The 23,605-nt window shown below is 41.7% G+C and overlaps 1 protein-coding gene across 3 annotated transcripts in view; it reads right to left on the bottom strand.

The window, feature by feature from the left end:
- The window catches only part of dnajc5ga (DnaJ (Hsp40) homolog, subfamily C, member 5 gamma a), a 68,639-nt gene that overhangs the window by 26,332 nt on the left and 18,702 nt on the right, over positions 1-23,605 (bottom strand). For all 3 annotated transcript variants that reach the window (XM_072499026.1, XM_072499024.1, XM_072499025.1), the window contains exons 2-4: positions 14,849-14,970; positions 9,866-10,079; positions 3,164-3,326 (exon numbers count right to left, since the gene is read on the bottom strand). In XM_072499026.1, the coding sequence (XP_072355127.1) occupies positions 3,164-3,326; positions 9,866-10,079; positions 14,849-14,958 (487 nt within the window). In that variant the 5' untranslated portion in view covers positions 14,959-14,970. The remainder of the gene's footprint in view (positions 1-3,163; positions 3,327-9,865; positions 10,080-14,848; positions 14,971-23,605) is intronic.

Raw genomic sequence — 23,605 nt, forward strand, 5'->3', positions numbered from 1 at the left:
GCCTCGATACCTGGGTATTGGACTGAGAGGACGCTCACGCTGGTACGCCTGCCCTGCCAGTGGATTTGCAGTATTTTGAGGGAGCAGCGTTGGGGATATCTCTCCAAGGATTTAAGGTGTCTGCTGTACCTTGTCCATGTTTCTGATGCACACGAGGGTGGGGAATCACATCTGCTCTTGACCATGAGCTTGGTGTTGGGTTTAAAGTCCCGGTCTTCGAATATTCTATTCCTCAGGCGTCTGAAGGCTGCACTGACACATTGGAGTCTATGTTGGATTTCGTCTTTCAATGTCTGCTCACAGAGGAAGCTCCCGAGGTATGGGAAATGATCCATATTGTTCATGTCCAAGGGCTCACATTGGATCTTGATGGATGAGGGTGGGTATTGTGTGACAGGAGGGGGCTAGTAGAGAACCTTTGTTTTCCAGGTGTTTAGGATGAGGCCCATTCTCTCATATACCTCATGATGAATGCGTCAACGAGGGTTTGTACTTAGGCCTCCAAATGTACGCACACCGCCTCCATATCTCTTCTACTGTACTTCCTCTAAGAATGCACTACTTTTTAATTACAATCAAATGAAACTGTATAATCTTATTAATTGCGAAGTATGTAATTCATCATGCCTGTCTAAACCACCTCCGTGAAGAGAAATGTGGGGACGACAGTTCTACTTGTTAGTCTCAAAATGTTGGCGACCATTCTAATTTTGCCAATCGGTAGTGGTTTGTCAATTAGAGATAGGAAACAATATTTAGTCATTTAAACTTTTTCAATACTTTCCACCCTATAAAAGAACAGTTATGAATTATAGTGCTACACAAACTGTTTACTGATGTGGTAGTGTGGCTATTGAAGAGGACATTAATTGCCTCAGGTGCAAAATGGCAGCGTATATGGGAACCTACTTGTTAACACCAACTCACAAAGCAATTTAGAATAAAGCTTACTTTCTCAAATTCAGAGGGATAAAACTGAAAAGGCAAAACGTTTCTTTCACCAAAAAGTAGTTGAGTAAATTTTATACAATACTGACTGCTTTGATTTAATCCATATTATACCATTTCTATCTGCAGATTGCTCAGCAGTTTGTACTTTGTGATTAAAGAGCCAAAGCTTCAGTCAAGACTTGACTTTTAATTCAAGATTGGGATATTCAATAGACTGAAGCAATATTTTGGGGCAATTTAATCCAGTAAAATTGTACTACCATATTGCTCTTTCCTTTTAACACAACAGACATGCTTAACAATTTAAATAAGCCATAGGTCAATTAGAGATCAAATCAAGTATCAAATTTAATAGATAAAAGCCTGGAATTTAAGGTTACAATCCTTAGGATTAAGATTGTGACAATGCAAAATTTGAGGCAGATTATACACCCAACTGGTCCTATAATGATACAAATGTATTCAAAACCACATACCTAACAACTCTTGCTCCCATAGCATGGTCTATATACAAATTACACATTTTAAATTAGCATACTGTGCTACCTTTTGAAGAGTTTGGTCTTGTACCATAGAAATTAAACGCGAATGAAGCAATTTATATTTTTGGAAAGCATTTGTTACTTGTCCCTGGGTGAGGAAATTGAACACAAATAATTTTGACAGTATGTGCATTAAATTAGGAAAATGTCAGAAGAGGGAATTATTGAATGCCACCGCTCTTGCTATAATATGGCATGAGTTACACTTGTTAACTGGTGTATCAACACCTGTTATGGCTGTGCTCAAAGATTAAGCACCAAGTCGTGTAGTGGTCTTTGACTGAAAATAAAATTTGTACTTTATTGGTCTCTATAGCACAAGTCTGATTCTTGACAAAATACTTTGAAATTAAAAAAATGGGGCTAAACAATTGAAGTTTAGAAACAGTTTGGCACAAATCACAGTGCCATTTATTATTTGATAAATATAATGAAACAAACAGCAGGACCAGAAAGTTACAATGTCTCTGTGGTAAAGTGCAACAATGATTGCTCAAACAATTGTCTCAGCTAATTATAACAAATGAGATTTTCCAACTGTGAAGTTTAGGAATTCTGACACAAGGACAATTTGGGACTGAGAGACGATGGAAACTCGAAAAGTTTCAGACAATGTTACACTAAGACTCCAATGTTCAAAAACATAATTCCAACAATGAATGCATTTAAAACTTAACCAACTAAATGGAGTGACAAAATGTTTCTTCAACATGCTTTCAAGTAGGAGTTATACAACTTTCCCTTGATTGGTCTCCTTCAATTATTTTGTCAACACTTTCCAGTACAGGGTTCTATTAACAGGTTATTTATTCTTTGTTCCAGTTTTCTGCCGTTACTCATCTCCCTCATCAAACTTGGTCCATGGCTATTAGCAAGGGCCCTTTCAACAGTGGTGAAAACATTGCTTTCAATTATTCTCAGCTAACATTATTCCAAAAAATATTAACAATTTTTATTTTCTCATGACTGCACATATAATGCTAACTGCTAGCAATGGAAATCATTTTACCATATGCTTTTCAACAAATTCCATCAAGAAACATTTTGTCACAATAAGGTAATTTAACTTGGGGAATATTCCATCCCATATTGGCAGTATCCAACAATCTTTGATGCCATTTCTACTTTTGGAACACAAGCACCTGAAAATGTACCTATCAGCAATACAAAGTTTTCATTTATGTGCAACATTACACTTCAGTATCAAATCCCATCACAGTTAATAACAGAAAACAGAATGTATTCTTGTACTCATGGGTCACATTCAAGATGAATACTACATAGAATTCTGGGAACCTCTGTACATTTAGGAAAACATTTAGCCATCTTAAATCACAAAAATGAGAATAATCTTCACATCAGGCTTTCAGCACCAGATGTACATGAATATTTCCAGTATCTGAATCATTGTACTTTATACTTTCAAAAACTGATTAACAAACTTGATCATTACACATCTTGAACTGACATGTACTATTTACAGCTCAGCAGTTCTAGATAAAGACAACTTGGCTAACTTGCCCGAATGATTAATTTGGCAATGTTGTTTAAAAAGCCTTTTTTGCTGAATTCCAATGGTCAATTTAATATAAATGGTTTGCCTTGTACATCTTAATGAAAAACAAAATATCTTCACAGCTAACAAATAGTAACCATTTGTACAGACTTACCACCATCCGCACTTTGTTCTGCTCTAATCTGTGCCTCTAAATCTTCAGGATTGATAACATCATAATCTTCCATTTCTCCTGATGGTTTGCATTTTCCACAACAGAAGCAACAGCAACAACAGCAGCAACATCCTGTGAAAATGCCACAGCATACAAGAAGAGCCTGCCACATAATGAAAAAATTATGGTTAAAATTGTAGGGAAAGAGCTTTCTACTTACTATGACATTAATAAGCAAATAGAGTAACTGAACTACTTTTAACATTCATCACCTGACTTTATTCACAAATGTATTAAGAGCCTACTGGGATCAAAGAGACTATCTCAGATCAATGTCAGAATTTGGAGCTAAAAAAATCCAGAGCTCTGACACATTTTCGATCATGGAGTTTTGGGCGGCATGGTGGCGCAGCAGATAGCACTGCTGCCTACGGCGCAGAGGACCCATCCCCGATACAGGTCACTGTGTGGAATTTGCACATTCTCCGTGTCTGCGTGGGCTTCACCCCCACAACCCAAAGATGTGCAGGTTAGGTGGATTAGCCACACTAAATTGCCCCTTAATTGGAAAAAAAATAATTGGGTAGTCAAAATTATTTTTTAAAATATCATGGGAGTTGTTAGTTGAATCTCAATTGAAACATTTCAGTTTCAGGGAATTTTCCATTATCTTAAACCATGCAAATTCAAAATGAAACTACTTGCATTAAAAACATTGCACCAATTTAAAGTGTACACTTCACACCACCATTTCAGGCTAAAAAAAATGCAGAGGACAAACTTCTGCAATGTGGTTTAGCAGGGTCACAACTAAAAAATGCTCAAACATTTTAGTTTCCTGCAATCATGAACAAGTTTATTGCAACACAAAAGGACAAAGAGGCCATTTTGTCCACCCAGCATGATCTACCATTTTGTTGGATCATGGCAGCTCCATCTTTAAGCTCCCATCCTCTTCCTGTTCTCCAACCAGCGCCCCTCATCAATACCTTTGCTTGGCACTTTCGAAAATAAACACACTATGGGTTAACTATAAATTGTTATTGCATATTATGGTAGGCAAAATCTACAATAGTCCACAAAACATACGAGCCATACCAGAAGGCCAAATCTGTATCTAAGATGTACTAAGCAATTACTCAAACATCCCAACTCCAAATAGTCATATTCGATCAGTTGCGCGAGTCTATACAGTGGCACAGAGAAAGCAGGCATTTTTTGAAGGCGCGTGTGTGTGTGTGTGTGTGGGGGGGGGGGGAGAAGAGAGAGAGAGAGAGAGAGAGAGAGGAGAGAAGAATAAGAGTAAAGTGTTTATATTTACTATTTCAAATCACAGCTCTTGATTTTGAATCAATGCAGCACTGACTCACACAGCAAGTTCATTCTGGTTTCCAGGTGTATTCTAATTTAACTTATTTCTGGAAACTGCTAGTAGATGATCAGAAGGCAGGGTGAGAGTTTTCGGAAAATTGAAAGAAGAGAGGGAGATATGGAAAGGGCCAGAAGAGGAGGCAGTAAGGTAGGCAAGAGGAAAGATGGATTGAAAGCCCAGGGCTCTTAGAAGATTATATAATCTTCTCTGAAAAAAAGCATTCCTCCAACAACTAACCTATTGGATTTCCATTAAACATTGCAACTACTTGCACTACCCAAGTTTCAGTGCGCATTTTATAGCAGCTAAAAAAGCAGAGGTAAAGAATGTACAAGAGGATAGATTGGGAGGGGGGGGGGGGGGGGGGGCAATCAAAAAACAGACTTCTAAAAAAGTTGTTTCTCACAGCAACTCAAAACATATCAGGGACATCAATTTGTGGTGATTAAGTCAAACTGCATTTTTAATAACAGCATTGTTCAGTAGTAAGTGCATTTTCATTATTATGCTCCATGAATGCAAGACGTTATCAGGGACCTGGGTTTTCAATCCCTCCTTCCTCTTTCCCCAAACCTTATGGCTTCCTCTTCTGACCCTTTCCATATCTCGTCCCTCAATTTTCCCCAAATTCCCACAGTGCCCTCTCATCATCTAAAAATTTTGAAATAATCTTTGTCACTAGAAGGCTTACATTAACACTGCAATGAAGTTACTATGAAACCATCAGTTTCCAGAAACAATATGGATCAGAATAGGTAAGGATGGGAGAGACGGAGGCAGTTTAAGCATAATCAAAGAAGTGATACAAGACCACCAAAAAACAAGGGCGGGCACGGAAATAGCTTTGGGGAGAACACAGAAATAGCGAAGGGCTCACTGCAGAAGGACAAGTTCATTCAAAATCAATTGCAAAATACTGAACGTTAAAATAATATGCTTCAAGTTGCCCATAGCATCATCTACGCAGGAGGCAGACATCAACAGGTAAGGAGGGATCAAGAAGGCCTATGGCTACTATGAGAATATGAAAAGGGGTGGGTGGTGGCCACACCAAGATGCATGGCATCTAGGTCAGTTTAAGGACTGGGCTTGAGATCAGAAGACACAGGGTAGTTGAGGAATAAGTATCACCCCATGACCTGGAATACCACAAACAAGTAGATGCCTTGGAAACAGGTCAGAAACATTGGGGGAAAAATAAAAACTGGGATGCTAGGAGTACTAAGGAGAAAAGATGCCTGTAACTGCCATATGCCAAAGGAGGAATAATACAGCATTCCATTCCAACCACGGGTAACTGCCTGTGTGGACTTTGCACATTCTCCCCGTGACTGCATGGGTTTCCTCCGGGTACTCTGGTTTCCTCCCACAGTCCAAAGATTTGGTTAGGTGGTTTGACCATGCCCCTTAGGGTGGGGATACAAGAATGGGACAGGGCCTAGGTGGTGTGGCCGTTCGAGGGGTCGGTGCAGACTTGATGGACCGAGTGGCCTCCTTCTGCATTATGGGGATTTTATGACTATGACTTAAAAGCAATAATGAAGGAAAGACAAATTGCATTTAATGTAGGGAATAAAGACAAACTTGGTGAACTGAAAATCAACACAAGAAAGGAAATTCAGAATGCGAAACGGGTGTCTAAAGATCGGCTGCATAACTGGCTTTGGACAAATAATCCTAGAGATGCATGACACACTTTGCATTGAAAGAGAAATAACTCCTTTCTGACTGCAAATCATCCTCATGATGGGAATGAATTCAGTGGAGTTATAAGCTGGTTTGAAAATGAAGAATTTGAGGAACATGTGATTCGGCACCTCATGAATTGGATTGGATTTGTTTGTCACGTGTACCGAGGTACAGTGAAAAGTATTTTTCTGCGAGCAGCTCAACAGATCATTAAGTACATGAGAAGAAAAGGGAATAAAAGAAAATACATAATAGGGCAACACAACATATACAATGTAACTACAAAAGCACTGGCATCGGATGAAGCATACAAGGTGTAGTGTTAATGAAATCAGTCCATAAGAGGGTCATTTAGGAGTCTGGTGACATTGGGGAAGAAACTGTTTTTGAGTCTGTTCGTGTGTTCTCAGACTTCTGTATCTCCTGCCCGATGGAAGAAGTTGGAAGAGTGAGTAAGCCGGGTGGGAGGGATCTTTGATTATACTGCCCGCTTTCCCCAGGCAGCGGGAGGTGTAGATGGAGTCAATGGATGGGAGGCAAGACTTTTGTTTTAAAATTTAGAGTACCCAATTATTTTTTTCCTCCCAATTAAAAGGCAGTTTAGAGTGGCCAATTCACCTGCGCTGCATATCACTGTTGCTTCACAGTGCCAGGGTCCCAGGTTCGATTCCCGGCTTGGGTCACTGTCTGTGCGAAGTCTGCACGTTCTCCCCGTGACTGCGTGGGTTTCCCCCGGGTGCTCCGGTTTCCTCCCACAAGTCCCAAAAGACGTGTTATTAGGTGAATTGGACATTCTGAATTTTCCCTCGTGTACCGAACAGGTGCCGGAACATGGCGACTAGGGGCTTTTCACAGTAACTTCATTGCAGTGTTAATGTAAGCCTACTTGTGACAATGAAGATTATCTTTGGGTTGTGGGGGTGAGACCCACGCAGACACAGGCACGAATGTGCAAACACCACACAGACAGTGACCCGGGGCCGGGATCGAGCCGGGTCCTCTGTGCCGTGAATCGCTAACCACCACGCTGCCCTCACAAATTAGAAGACTTGTGTTATGATCAACAAATGGGAGGTGGAGAACCAATTCAAGCGAGTGAATCCATGAGTTACATGCAGAAATGTTTTACGCCATGTTCTCAACAGTTGACAATTCCTTTCTCTGGTATTTTAGAAATTATTTCACATTCTGTTCCTTGCTGTTGGAAATCAGCCATTATTGTCCCAGTTGCATAGAAGTCAGGGCAGCACAGTGGCTAGCACTGCTGCCTCCCAGCACCAGGGACCTGGGTTCAATTCCGGCCTTGGGTGATGGTCTGTGTGGAGTTTGCACTTTCTCCGTGCCTGCGTGGGTTTCTTCAGGGTGCTCCAGTTTCTTCCCACAGTCCAAAGATATGCAGGTTAGGTGGATCGTCTCACAATGTCGAAAGATGTGTGGGGTTACAGGAATAGAGCGGGGTAGAGGACCTGGGTAGGTACTTTTTCCAGAGTTCCAGACTCCATAGCCAAATGGACTCCTTCTAAGTCGCAACTTGCTGAGCTGAATTATTACAGACTAGTTGCTCTTACATCGATAATCATAATGTGTTTCAATCACATTGTGCCAATGTCTTTTAGGTCCTCTTGTTCAACATAATGATCAGTTACAGTACGCCCATCAATCTCCTAAGTCAGTGGAAGATGCTGTTCTAACCTTGGTCCATATGATCCAACAGCATACAGATAATTAGGCAACTAGACTTGCGCTACCTTTGATGATTTTTCTTCAGCTTTTAATACTATGCAAACATTCAAGTTTATTGAGCAGTTGAAAAACCTCGATGCCAATCCTAACCTTCTACTTTGAATCAGTGATTTCTTTCACAACAAGACCCAACAGTTATTAGTTTCTGGGATTTACTCAAGAGCCCATGTTCAGAAATGTTAGATCCCTCAGGGCCATATACTACCACCTCTGCTTTTCATCCTTTACACAAATGATTGTCAGAGTCTGATGATATAACGATCCTGAAGTATGCTGATGATATAGTACTTGTGGGTCTCCTAGGAATAACCAAGCAACTATAGGAACTTAGAGAAGTTTGTACGGCAGTGGTTAGCACTGTTGCTTCACAGTGCTAGGGTCCCAGGTTCGATTCCCGGCTTGGGTCACTGTCTGTGGGTTTCGTCCGGGCGCTCTGATTTCCTCCCAAAAGTCCCGACCGATGTGCTTGTTAGGTGAATTGGACATTCTGAATTCTCCCTCAGTGTACCTGAACAGGCGCAGGAGTGTGGGGACTCAGGTTTTCACAGTAACTTCATTGCAGTGTTAATGTAAGCCTACCTGTGACGCTAATAATGATTATAAAGATTATTATAAGTTTGTAAAATGGTGTGATAACAATTCTCTTAAATAGAATAAAAACTGGATGAAAGAACTAGTTATAGACTTTAGGAAAAAATAGTTAACAATACTGTTCCCATTAAGATTTATGATGTGAACATTGAAATAATTACTAAAGTATCTAGGTATTAAAGAGATAAGTTGAATTGGAGCAGTGTACAGATGTGGTGGCCAAGGGACATACATGATGATATGACGCCAAAATTAAAACCGTTTGAGAAGATTCTAGTCATGAAACTTTTCTGCACAGCTGTCGTTGAGTTCTATCATTTGAGTGTATCTCCTGCTACTGTTGTTTAAGAATACAGAAGTTTTTGAACCAGGCAGGAATGGTACATGAACAGTAGATTTTTCTCTTTTTTTTTTAAATAAAAGTACCCAATTCTTTTTTTTTTTCAAATTGAGGGGCAATTTAGCGTGGCCAATTCACCTACCCTGCACATCTTTGGGTTGTGGGGGTGAGACCCACTCAGACACAGGGAGAATGTGCAAACTCCACACGGAAGTGACCCGGGGCCGGGATCGAACCCAGGTCCTGAGCACTGTGAGGCAGTAGTGCTAACCACTGCACCACCGTGCCGCCCCGAATAGCAGATTGTTCTTGATGAAACCCATTCTTGAAGGATTTTGACAAAGTTAAAAGAGTCATGAGCAATGAGAATCATTGCCTCACTATAACGGTTTCATTTAGGACAAAAGCTAAAATCCCTCGGTTGCAGGAAAAAAAAAAATTAGATTCTGAACTTGCTTGCGCGCTTCTCTAAGAATTTTTAACAGACGTCTGACGTATGGATGAGGATATGTACGCATGGTGGGACTCTGACTGATTATTTTAAAGAATTGGAATCGTTTTTAAATACATTTTTAATTTAGACCTCTGCGATCGGGCAATTTTTTGTTATTATTTCTATATGCAATTTCTAACAGACAAGCAATGTACTCAAAATGAATTTCCATATGGACATTTAAAGGTAAATTGAATTGAATACAGGTCAGAAACATTAGCTACACAGAAATGTACTCCAAAACCTATTCATGGTATTGGACCAATAGCCAGCTTTAAGGTATGTTTCATTTTGATGTAGCAAAAAAAAAAAAAAAAAGAAAGAAAACTGGCGATGAACATCTGAATATCAGGAATAGCAGAAACACTTCGGCACACCGATTTTACATAAGCAAAGGATTTGTGTAAACGTTTCTAAATTTTAAGATGCAGTTTATAAATTCAACCGCTTTAGATTTAGAAAAATGAAACCCACCTTAAACCAACATTTGTTCATCAAAAAGTAGTATTTGACACTCTCTTCTCCAAACTGCTCAGCCACATACAGTCCCATTGAGCCATGCTCATCATAGATGCGTTTCTTATTATCATCGTTCAGGATAGCATTTGCATTGTTTATTTCTTTAAACTTCTCTGATGCATCAGGATTGTCTGGATTTTTGTCTGGGTGATACTTGAGAGCAAGTTTTCTGGTTGGAAAACAAAATGGTAAAATTTTCAAGACTATAAACTGGTCACAGACGCTGCTGAAGACAAACTGTTCTTGTGCCAAGGATGTCTCAAAAAACCACATGTTCGAAATACTCAGGTGGTCAAGAAGCCATTGTGTAGAGAGAAAGACATTTCTACTGCCAGATATGCTGAGCATTTCCAGCACATTCTGTTTTTCATTCATATTTCCAGTATTTTATTTTTCTATTAGTGTCGGATTCAAAATAAACTGGTTCAAAATAAACTGGAAATTAAATCAGCTTCTTTAACCATATAACTACCTGAACAGCAACTTCATTCTCAATAGGTAGTACCACGATCATAAAGTTACATTTTACATTGTAAGCCTGGTTCACAAACCAGATCACCACATTAATGTCTTTGACTCTGCGTTTGATCAAGTATCAGCATTCAAATTAGTTTATTTAGATGGTGGTGCAATATAAAGAAATTAAATTTGAACTAAAAGCAACTCAGTAGCACTCGTTAAATAGTGTGATGAGTTTACAGAAGAGTTTTTACAATAGATGAAGCAAGATCAGAATTAAATATTGCACAAGGCAAGAAGAAAAACTGAAGTGTTTATGATGCGGGAAAATTACTACTGGTATATGGGGGTCATTTTAATCAACAGAAATTACAACTAAACTATACACAAAAAATGGTTTTTCAAGTCTCATTCACGCTCAGTTCAGTAATTTCAGCAGCTCAGCCTCATCACTGCTGACTCCTTGTATTCAGCTAATTAACCTTGCTGGCTATCATTTTTTTAAAACTCAAATCGGAATGGAGAACGTAGGCAGATTTCATTTCATTTTATATCTCAAAAGATTTGCCATGGACAGCGAACATCAGAATTGGTCAATCCTACCTTAAGTCAGAGCTTTACCTCAACATTCAATCTGGAAATTGATTTGCCCTGCATGTTATTTACTAGCATTTTGGCTAGCAGAACTTTGCGTCTAACCCACAGAACAGGCATCCAACATTAGGGAATGTAAGGACACAGGAGCTTATGGAAAGAACTCAGCAATATTAGAATAAGTGTTCTTAGCCAGCTCTTAGCTTTCTTGAAGTATTTTTTCTTGCATTTGCTCTTAAACACAACTCAATTACTTGCACCAATGGATTTAGCAGTGGGAATTCTCTTCAGAGGTACTTGAAGTAGGAAGACAAACAAAGAGACATCAGGGTGGTCAAGCTGCATAAGAGATGCTCTGGCTCACTCATGGGTATCTGAACACCTACAGGCAGACTTGAAGAAAGCTCACTTTGGCAAAACCAGTGAGATGGTGACTCCCATTCCCAAGAGGTGAAGAAAGCAGAGCCAATTGCAACACTAAACCCAACTGCAATTTCCAGCCACACTGCACTATTAAAGCATGCAATTTGAGTGTACTGGGTACAGCAAGCACAGTCCCAGCAACATCCTGGCTTCTGTAATGACCCGAGCTTCAGAAATATCCACACTAACGGACGATGGTAGTGTAGAGGTAACGTCACTGTTGGGTAGTCCAGAGGCCCAAATTCATGCTCTGGGCTCAGGGGTTCAAATCCCAATGCAGCAGTTGGGTGTAATTTGAATTCACTTAATAAAAATCTGGAGTAGTCTCAGTAAGTGACATGAAACCCATCTGGTTCATCCTTTACGGAAAGAAATCTGCCAATCTGACCTGCTCCAGCCTACGTGCGACTCTTGACTCTGAAATGGCCGAGCAAACCACTCAGATCAAGGTCAATTAAGGATGGGCAACAAATGCTGGCCTTGCCAGTGACAGCCACATCCCATGAAAGAAGAAAACTAAAACGCCCCTAGCCAAGAGAACTTAAATATCAGCACCTATTTGACAATGCGGAAGATCACCAGCTAAGTCCTTCCCACAAGACCATGAAAAATAGGAGTAGACCATACTGCCTGCTGCACCAATTCACAAAGCTGATCTGCCTCAAATCCACTTTCCCACTTGTTCCATATATCCTTCTATTCCCTAAGAAATCAAAACATTGTCTACCCCAGCCTTCAATATACTCAACAATGAAACATCCACCACCCTCTTGGGTGGACAATTCCAAAGGTTCACAACCGAATGCAGAAATTTCTCATCTCAGCCCTAAGTAAACTGACCCCTTATTCTGCACCTTTGGGTGTCATTTTTTAGATGTGACATGAAACTGAGGACAGCTCTCCTCAGCTGGATATAAAAAAAACACCTCCCTTGAGAATGGCATTACCACAGAATAAAATAGCATAAAGTAGGCCATTCAGTCCATCATGTCTGTCCTTGCTCTTTGAAAGGGCTATCCAATTAGTCGCAGTCTCCTACTCTTTGGTCTTGTAATTTTTTTCATTTTCCCTTTTGAATCCTACTGTTGAAGTAATATCCATCAAAATCCATTTAGGAACTTGTTGGGTAAAATTTCTTCCATTCCTCCCAATTGATTCTTTTACAAATTAAACGTAAATCTGTATTCTCCCAATACTTTTCCTTCATCTTTGGAAACAGCTTCTCTTTACTTTCAACCGTACATTATTTTAGATTATCAATCTTCTTAGCCACCTCTCCTCCAAGGGGAACCACAGCTTCCCCAATTGACCCTTCAACCCTGGAATAATTTCGGATAAATTTCTTCTGTACCCTCACCAAAAAAGCTTCAGGTCCTTCTGAGAACAAAGAACAAAGAAATGTACAGCACAGGAACAGGCCCTTCGGCCCTCCAAGCCCGTGCCGACCATACTGCATGACTAAACTACAATCTTCTACACTTCCTGGGTCCGTATCCTTCTATTCCCATCCTATTCATATATTTGTCAAGATGTCCCTTAAATGTCCCTATCGTCCCTGCTTCCACTACCTCCTCCGGTAGCGAGTTCCAGGCACCCACTACCCTCTGCGTAAAAAACTTGCCTCGTACATCTACTCTAAACCTTGCCCCTCTCACCTTAAACCTATGCCCCCTAGTAATTGACCCCTCTACCCTGGGGAAAAGCCTCTGACTATCCACTCTGTCTATGCCCCTCATAATTTTGTATACCTCTATCAGGTCGCCCCTCAACCTCCTTCGTTCCAGTGAGAAAACGAAGTGTAGCATCTGGAACTCGACAACACCCAAGTTGGGCTGAACTAATGTTTTATATAGATTAAGCATAACCCCCTGGCTTTCTGTTACAGACCAGGGTCCCATACGCTTTATTAATTGCTTTTTTCTTCAAAATTACTCCTACCACCTTCAAATACATGCTCTTGCACCATCGCAGGGCCCTCCACCATCAATGTTCTGGATGTCATCATTGACTAGAAACTTAAGTATCAAATTATTTTTTTCCCCCAAAATAAGGAGCAATTTAGAGTAGCCAAAGCACCTACCCTGCATATCTTTGGTTGTGGGGGTGAGACCCACACAGCCACGGGGAGAATGTGCAAACTCCACACGGACAGTGACCTGGGGCCGGGATCAAACCCGGGTCCTCGGCAGTGTGAGGCAGCAGAGACTGACTATAAACTTAACTGGACCAACTACACATACTCGTCAAAGCTGTTCAAAATGTGAGTGTTCTGCAGCAAACAATTCACCTTCTGACTTCCCAACACCCTTCCACCATCAACAGGGCATACATCAGAGGAGTGAAGGAATATTCTCCAATTGCCTTGAAGGGCACAGCTTCAACTAAGGAGTTTGGCATTATCCAGGACAATGTTGCCTACACGATAAGCAAACTCTTTGTGGTTTAACCGTTCACTCCTCCATCAGTGTTTTGTTGCTGCAGTGTGCACCATCTACTACATGCACTGCAGTAACTTGCTGAGGCTTCTTCAGCTGCACTTGTCAAACCCATAACCTCTACCATCTAACAGGATAAAAGCAACAATATCTCCTCCAAGTCCTACACCATCCTGACAAGTATATTTCATTGTTTTTCCTAATTGTGGCTGGGTCAAAATCCTGGCACTCCTTTCCCAACCCTATTGTAGAACTGTATTCATAACAGACTGAAAATATACAAGAGGCTCACTGCCACCTTGGTCTGAAAAATAAATGTGGTCTTGGCACAAAGCTCTTCATGCTCAAATGAATGAAAATGACAGTCATCGGACGCGAAACGTTAGCTCTTTTCTCTCCCTACAGATGCTGCCAGACCTGCTGAGATTTTCCTGCATTTTCTAGTTTGTCGAAAATGAATATAATCTGGACTGATATTTAAATGCAGTATTGAAAGAAAATATTCATTGTTAGGAGGTACCATCTTTCAATTGGGATGTTACATTGAAAAACAGTAACTGTTCAGGCAGATAAAAATCTCATCAAGCCTGAAGAACAGTTTTTCTGGTGCTCTGGTCAACATTTATTGGCTAACTAGCACCCCATAACAATTGGGTTGTAACTTCCGAGTTCCAGGCTTCCCCCAGACTCTCTGCGTCAAACCTGTTTTCAACATGGTCCTCAGAAAACCTGGCTCTTGCTAAATGTTCCTGCCACTGTATCCAAACATCAACCATATGTGCAGTGGGCATAAAAATTGAAGATCTAACCCAGCAGTAAACAGAGCAACCCCATACTGTAAACAGTGTAAATGCATTTGTAAAGTATTCAAACACGTTTCAAAATACTGAATGATAAAACTCTACTATTCTATGACAAGTTCACAGAATAGTTATTGGAAAATTAAATTGCAAAACATTAAATAGTCACGGTTTCAAATAGAACAGTACAATCAAACGATTTTTAAAAAAACATATGTTTTTCATACCTGTATGCTTTTTTGATTTCCTCTGGTGTAGCTCCTTTCTCCAATCCTAGTGACTTGTATAAACTTTCACCTGTTCGGGACATTGTACGTTGAAGTCGTGGTGTAGCCATGTTGACAGGCAGCTTTAAGAGAAAAACGTATTTTAGCTTGATATGAACTTGCAGCATTTTAACATGCATATTCTTATTAAATGCAGCTTCATCATTTAGGCCCCGTGTCAGTTTATGATAACCACACCAGCCCTTTATTATCTTTAAAATACAAGGATATAGCTACGATAGTTTGTTTGTAGCAACAGGCAGACAACTTGTGAAATCAAATCTTCAAAATTGGGAAGTGTTCAATTGGAAAGGGAAGTTTCCATACTTTTGGTATCCAAAGATTCACAGGTTAGATCACAAACCAAAATGGATTGGATTGGATTTGTTTATTGTCACGTGTACCGAGGTACAGTGAAAAGTATTTTTCAGTAAATACAGACTAAATCAAATTTAAAGCTTCTAACTATTATAAAAATGGGGCATAACTTCCAATCAGAAGTTAGCCACAATGCACTGGTGACACTTAAACTCTTGCACAAAGCATTTAATTTCAGTACTGTCAGTTTAGTTTTCTTTAATACTTTTTATTCTCCTCCTTTTTCACATTTTCTCCCAAATTTACACCCAACAATTAACAATGATCAGGAACGAATGTAATGTCAATCCCCATATCAATAACGATCCAATCCTCCCACCAAACCCCAGACATTAGCCCGCATGTTAACATAAACAAGTGACAAAAAGGAATCAGGAATCACCCAATCACCATTAACACAGACCCCCTCTCCCAAATCTTCCCAGTCCCCAACCCCCCTAAATGTGCATAAGGAATAACGCCCATGAATTGTAGAACCCCGCCATCCTTCCCCTCAGTTCAAATTTGACCTTTTCAAGCATCAAGAATTCCAGTAGGTCCCCCCGCCACGCCAGGACACAGGGTGGAGAGGTTGATCTCCACCCTAACAGGATCCGCCTTCGGGCGACCAACGAGGCGAAGGCTACAACATCTGCCTCCGGCCCTTTTCCAACCCCGGCTGGTCCAACACCCCAAGGGCCCGGGTCCAGTTTCACATGACCACTTTAGAGATTAACCTAAACACCTCCTTCCAGTAATGCTCCAGCTTTGGACAGGACCAAAACATGTGACCGTGGTTTGCTCCCCCCCCCCACCCCCGGCAACGTTCACACACATGTTCTACCACCTCAAAGAGCCGCTCATCCTCGCCCTTGTAAGGTGCCCTCTATACACCACCTTCAGCTGTATCAGCCCTAACTTCGCACAAGAGGTAGAGGTGTTCACCCTCCGGAGAACCTCACACCAGAACCCCCCTCCATACCCTCTCCCAACTCTTCCTCCCACTTTGCCTTGATCCCTTCTAGCGGCACCTTCCCCTCCTCCAAAATAGCCCCTCCTCCAAAAAACCACCATTGTCAGTTTAGTTGATGTACATGTTTGTTCAGTGGAACAGTCACAATTCTGTTCAGGTGTAGGCAAGATGGAGAAGAAAAAGGGATGAATTACATACATTTCATCAATGTTAGCTAGATCAAAACCCAAGTCTGAAGGTACATTAGGCTGGTTGTCACTTTGCCAATTTTTCGACTTGTATATTTGGCCATCCAAGACAGGCATTGTAGCTTGTGGATGGAAAAAAAATTGAGGCAGGGTAAACCCCACTAAGTCCAACAAACTCCATGTTAAAAGATATTTATCCAAGCTACCCAGTTTCTCACCATAATCACTCAAAGATGATTTTTCTCTTTCCAAAGATGCAGCTACCTTTAACACAATTAGACCTTTCTCTAACCTGTTATTCTGTGGGGGGAAATTTGATCTCATTTCGGGAAAGTTTTATCTAATTTCTTACTTCGAATTCCCAAATATATAAATTACCATTACCTGGTATTTGAATCATTCACTGAATGAACAATTTAACAGGGTAAGTGTCAATTTTGGGTGGCACGGTGGTTAGCACTGCTGCCGTACAACGCCCGAGACCTGGGCTCGGTTACGGCCTCGGGTGACTGTGTGGAGTTTGCACTTTCTCCCTGTGACAGTGTGGATTTCCTTTGGGTGCTCCGGTTTCTTCCCTCAATACAAAGATGTGGTTGGTGGGTCAGTCCCGTATCTGCATTGGTCGCACCCCCACAACACAAAGATGTGCAGGGTAGGTGGATTGGCCATGTTAAATTGCCCCTTAATGGGAAAAAATAATTGGGTATTCTTAAATTAAATAATAAATTGGCCTGAGGTGGAGTTACAGGGATAGTGTGGGGTTTGGGCCTAGGCAGGGGAGCTCTTTCAGGGGATCGGTACAGACTCGATGGGCCAAATAGCCTCCTTCTGCACTGCAATTTCATTCATAATTATAAATTTAATCTCAAAACATGCCCCCTTCCCCAAAGCGATGAATCCTAAATTATTTAATTGCTCTCAAAAGCTAAAACTTCTTATGCCCAGAATGTCTCCACACCGATCACCCTCTGAATCCCTTTTAAGAACAAACCAAGAATAAAGAAATGCACAGCACAGGAACAGGCCCTTCGGCCCTCCAAGCCTGTGCCGACCATGCTGCCCGACTAAACTACAATCTTCTACACTTCCTGGGTCCGTATCCCTCTATTCCCATCCTATTCATGTATTTGTCAAGATGCCCCTTAAATGTCACTATCGTCCCTGCTTCCACCACCTCCTCCGGTAGCGGGTTCCAGGCACCCACTACCCTCGTGTATAAAAACTTGCCTCGTACATCTACTCTAAACCTTGCCCCTCTCACCTTAAACCTATGCCCCCTAGTAATTGACCCCTCTTCCCTGGGGAAAAGCCTCTGACTATCCACTCTGTCTATGCCCCTCATAATTTTGTAGACCTCTATCAGGTCGCCCCTCAATCTCCATCGTTCCAGTGAGAACAAACAGAGTTTATTCAACCGCTCCTCATAGCTAATGCCCTCTATACCAGGCAACATTCTGGTAAATCTCTTCTGCACCCTCTCTAAAGCCTCCACATCCTTCTGGTAGTGTGGCGACCAGAATTGAACACTATACTCCAAGTGTGGCCTAACTAAGGTTCTATACAGCTGCAACATGACTTGCCAATTCTTATACTCAATGCCCCGGCCAATGAAGGCAAGCATGCCGTATGCCTTCTTGACTACCTTCTCCACCCGTGTTGCCCCTTTCAGTGACCTGTGGACCTGTACACCTAGATCTCTCTTTCAATACTCTTGAGGATTCTACCATTCACTGTATATTACCTACCTGCATCAGACCTTCCAAAATGCATTACCTCACATTTGTCCGGATTAAATTCCATCTGCCATTCTCCGCCCAAGTCTCCAAACAATCTAAATCCTGCTGTATCCTCTGACAGTCCTCATCGCTATCCGCAATTCCACTAACCTTTGTGTCGTCTGCAAGCTTGCTAATCAGACCAGTTACATTTTCCTCCAAATCATTTATATTACTACAAACAGCAAAGGTCCCAGTACTGATCCCTGCAGAACACCACTGGTCACAGCCCTCCAATTAGAAAAGCATCCTTCCATTGCTACTCTCTGCCTTCTATGACCTAGCCAGTTCAGTATCCACCTTGCCAGCTCACCCCTGATCCCGTGTGACTTCACCTTTTGTACTAGTCTACCATGAGGGACCTTGTCAAAGGCCTTACTGATGTCCATATAGACAACATCCACTGCCCTACCTGCATCTATCATCTTTGTGACCTCCTCGAAAAACTCTATCAAGTTAGTGAGACACGACCTCCCCTTCACAAAACCATGCTGCCTCTCACTAATACGTACATTTGCTTCCAAATGGGAGTAGATCCTGTCTCGAAGAATTCTCTCCAGCAATTTCCCTACCACTGAAGTAAGGCTCTGTAGTTCCCTGGATTATCCTTGCTACCCTTCTTAAACAACGGAACTGCTACCCTTCGTAAACAGAGGAACAACATTGGCTATTCTCCAGTCCTCCGGGACATCACCTGAAGACAGTGAGGATCCAAATATTTCTGTCAAGGCCTCAGCAATTTCCTCTCCAGCCTCCTTCAGTATTCTGGGGTAGATCCCATCAGGCCCTGGGGACTTATCTACCTTAATATTTTTTAAGACGCCCAACACCTCGTCTTTTTGGATCTCAATGTGACCCAGGCTATCTACACACCCTTCTCCAGACTCAACATCTACCAATTCCTTCTCTTTGGTGAATACTGATGCAAAGTATTCATTTAGTACCTCGCCCATTTCCTTTGGCTCCACACAGATTCCCTTGCCTATCCTTCCGTGGGCCAACCCTTTCCCTGGCAACCCTCTTGCTTTTTATGTACGTGTAAAAAGCCTTGGGATTTTCCTTAACCCTATTTGCCAATGACTTTTCGTGACCCCTTCTAGCCGTCCTGACTCCTTGCTTAAGTTCCTTCCTACTTTCCTTATATTCCACACAGGCCTAGTCTGTTCCCAGCCTTTTAGCCCTGACAAATGCCTCCTTTTTCTTTTTGACGAGGCCTACAATATCCCTCGTTATCCAAGGTTCCCGAAAATTGCTGTATGTATCCTTCTTCCTCACAGGAACATGCCGGTCCTGAATTCCTTTCAACTGACACTTGAAAGCCTCCCACATGTCAGATGTTGACTTGCCCTCAAACATCCGCCCCCAATCTAGGTTCTTCAGTTCCCGCCTAATATGGTTATAATTAGCCTTCCCCCAATTTAGCACATTCACCCTAGGACCACTCTTATCTTTGTCCACCAGCACTTTAAAACTTACTGAATTATGGTCACTGTTTCCGAAATGCTCCCCTACAGAAACATCTACCACCTGGCCGGGCTCATTCCCCAATACCAGGTCCAGTACCGCCCCTTCCCTAGTTGGACTGTCCACATATTGTTTTAAGAAGCCCTCCTGGATGCTCCTTACAAACTCTGCCCCGTCTAAGCCCCTGGCACTAAGAGAGTCACAGTCAATATTGGGGAAGTTGAAGTCTCCCATCACCACAACCCTGTTGTTTTTACTCTTTTCCAAAATCTGTCTACCTATCTGCTCCTCTATCTCCCACTGGCTGTTGGGAGGCCTGTAGTAAACCCCCAACATTGTGACGGCACCTTTCTTATTCCTGATCTCTACCCATATAGCCTCACTGCCCTTGGAGGTGTCCTCCCGTAGTACAGCCGTGATATCCTCCCTAACCAGTAGCGCAACTCCGCCACCCCTTTTACATTCCCCTCTATCCCGCCTGAAACATCTAAATCCTGGAACGTTTAGCTGCCAATCCTGCCCTTCCCTCAACCAGGTCTCTGTAATGGCAACAACATCATAGTTCCAAGTACTAATCCAAGCTCGAAGTTCATCTGCCTTACCCGTAATACTTCTTGCATTAAAACATATGCACTTCAGGCCACCAGCCCCGCTGTGTTCAGCAACTTCTCCCTGTCTGCTCTGCCTCAGAGCCACACTGTCCCTATTCCCTAGTTCTCCCTCAATGCTCTCATCTTCTGACCTATTGCTCCCGTGCCCACCCCCCTGCCATACTAGTTTAAACCCTCCTATGTGACACTAGCAAACCTCTCGGCCAGGATATTTATGCCTCTCCAGTTTAGATGCAACCCGTCCTTCTTTTATAGGTCACACCTGCCCGGAAGAGCTCCCAGATAACAGAAACCCTCCCTCCTCCACCAGCTGTTTAGCCACGTGTTTAGCTGCTCTATCTTCCTATTTCTAGCCTCACTGGCACGTGGCACAGGTGAAGAGGAAGTGCTGAAATAAAATTGCTGCGGTCTTGGGCGGTTTGACTGACACACCCCAGTGAATAGATAGATACAGAATTCAGCTCAACATGCAGGCAAGATATAATATGGCAAATGACAATGTGGCAATTAGCTTTGCTGCTTCTATTTACAACACAATTTGCAGAGACCAGATTTCTGACTGATCCCCTTGGAAAACAATACACATCCTATTTATCTGGAACGCCTAGTTTGCCATCAGGTAGGCAGGTGACATATAGCATAATGCTGTTGTGATTAAACAGTATGGCTGAAATTTTACTGTCCTGTTGTTGGTTTGCTGCTGACAAAATGGAGGAATCGCAATCGCACCCAACGCAGGAATCTGAGACCACAGAAGTTTTCATAGAATTTACAGTGCAGAAAGAGGCCATTCGGCCCATCGAATCTGCACCGGTTCTTGGAAAGAGCACCCTAACAAAGGTCAACACCTCCACCCTATCCCCATAACCCAGTAACCCCACCCAACATTAAGGGCAATTTTGGACATGAAGGGCAATTTATCATGGCCAATCCACCTAACCTGCACATCTTTGGACTGTGGGAGGAAACCGGAGCACCCGGAGGAAACCCACGCACACACGGGGAGGATGTGCAGACTCCTCACAGACAGTGACCCAAGCCGGAATCGAACCTGGGACCCTGGAGCTGTGAAGCAATTGTGCTATCCACAATGCTACCCTGAGTAATAGACATTAGTAAGATCAAAAGAGAAAATGCTGGAAAATCTCAGCAGGTCTGGCAGCACCTGTAAGGAGTCAAAAGAGTCACCTGGACTCAAAACGTTAGCTCTTTCCTCTCCTTACAGATGCTGCCAGACCTGCTGAGGTTTTCCAGCATTTTCTCTTGTGGCCTTACTAATGTCTATTTAACCCTGGGCCATCGTACCAATGACAAAGGTCAAGAATATTGATCAACCAATGTAATTCACATTTTAACCAATTTATTTTGGGGAGTTTTCCTCTGCCGTAATACGCCAAGGAACTGGGTAATGAAAGTAGTCTGTCTTCTAATGAGTTTTGTCTTTAATACATTGACTGTCCATTTAAGCCAGAGAAGATGAAGGATTTTGGACCTTGGCAACTCCTTGATGCATTCGGAAAGGCTGCTGTCACCTGTGACACTATCAATGTATATTTCAGTCCCTTCAGATGAGAATAATTGAGTGCAACACTGATTGCTCAAACTTAGTATGGTTTCTTTAATGGAAGGACTCTAGTTTGGATTTGATTAACCAATTGAAAAAAAAAAATTAGCCTGCTCTTGCACAGTAAGGCTTGACTTCCTTCCTCTGCTCAGTAGTCTGTGTAATTTGTTTAATACTTTGGTGTCTTTCTTGCCAGAATTGGGACTAGGTTCACGGATCTAAAATAAATCTGCTGGAATGTTTAGCCCAGTTTTTTTTCTTAAAAATTAGTAAATCTCCATGGCCGAAATGAAGAGGTCAAATCAAGTAGCAATTAGTGATGATCTATACTTGCAAGGCAAAGTCAACTAATCTTCTTGACCCCCCCTACCTGCTCCCACTGCTATAGTAGCATCACCCAAATTCAGATGCCATTTAATATTTGCACTTCTTGATTTTCCATTTCCCATTTCAATGAGAAGTTTCAGTTTAAGTTGTAGCTTTGACCTTGGTCCTTCATTATGAATGAAAACATGTTTTAGTTTCATAAAACAAATTGAAGAAGCAATCCCTTAATTGAGGTGCACAATCTTTTATTTTGCCAGTCAAGAACTACTACAATTAAAACTGCACAAGAGTCTTCACAAAGTGAACTACAGCTCCACTTTGTGCATTCCACCATTACACTATTCTCACGTGATTTGCATCTTCCTCGGCCACACTGCAGAAGGCAGCAACAAATCAAAATAGGATTTTGCCAATTATGGACCAATCCAATGGAGGTTCATGTTCACCAACGCCCACTTTGGACATAGTACCTAGAAGAGGAGTTGTTGGTGGTTAGCTGAAAGCAGTTTAATACAATTGAAGTGTATTGGTGGACACTACAGAGAGCAGTAGAGGCTAACAATGTTGGCATGGAACTAACAACAGCCAGTTTCCTCCCCTTAAGGGTGACATTGAACCAGTTAAGTTTCTATGACAATCACTCAGCCTTCATTCACTTTTTCCAGGTCAAGCTTTTAATTTCCAAATTTTTTTATTTAAAACCAAATTCAAAATCTCAAACTACCATGAGTAATGTTTAAACTCCTGTTCTCTGGATTACTAATTCAATCACATAGCCACTCCACTACCACATTCTATTAACGCATCCTAAAACACAAGTGTTACGATCCCGGACCAGACCATAAACGTTGCAGGGATGCCGGATAGAAATCCCAATAATTAATTTAATTTGTAAGACTGTGTGGAAAGGATACTTTGCCCCAGGAGTGATTTCAGGCAACAATAGGGATATGGTATATTGAAACAAACTTTATTACCAACAGTATTAATAACTTCATTATAAATACAAATAGCTTTCAATTACCAATTAAACAATACTCATCAACACAATAACCTATAACTGCTATTTTTATTTCCACTCAAACAACACCCATCTCAAACCAAAATCCACTGTCAAATAGTTAGCAGACTCAGGAAAACTTGTAAAGAGACACTTGGATTAACCACTTTGAGAAAGCGATATCCTTCAAGAACCAGTTGCAGATCCTTGCCTGTCGCAACTTACTGTTTAAACTGACCACCCTGTTCACAAGCAATCATTTTAACTCACGGTCTTGAGATCAACTGCTTCGGATCTGTCCCCAGTCAAATCTTTAACTGTAATGCTTGAAAATAAACTGTTAGTCTGTCTACAGGCAGATCTTTAACTGAACTGTATTGAGAGCAGCTGCTTGTCTTCTGTTCACATCCCAATTGAAAACTAAACTGAAACCCCAACAACTGACTGCCTCAGCCTCTG

The sequence above is a fragment of the Scyliorhinus torazame genome, chromosome 4 (assembly GCF_047496885.1).
Source record: "Scyliorhinus torazame isolate Kashiwa2021f chromosome 4, sScyTor2.1, whole genome shotgun sequence".
NCBI lineage: Eukaryota > Metazoa > Chordata > Chondrichthyes > Carcharhiniformes > Scyliorhinidae > Scyliorhinus > Scyliorhinus torazame.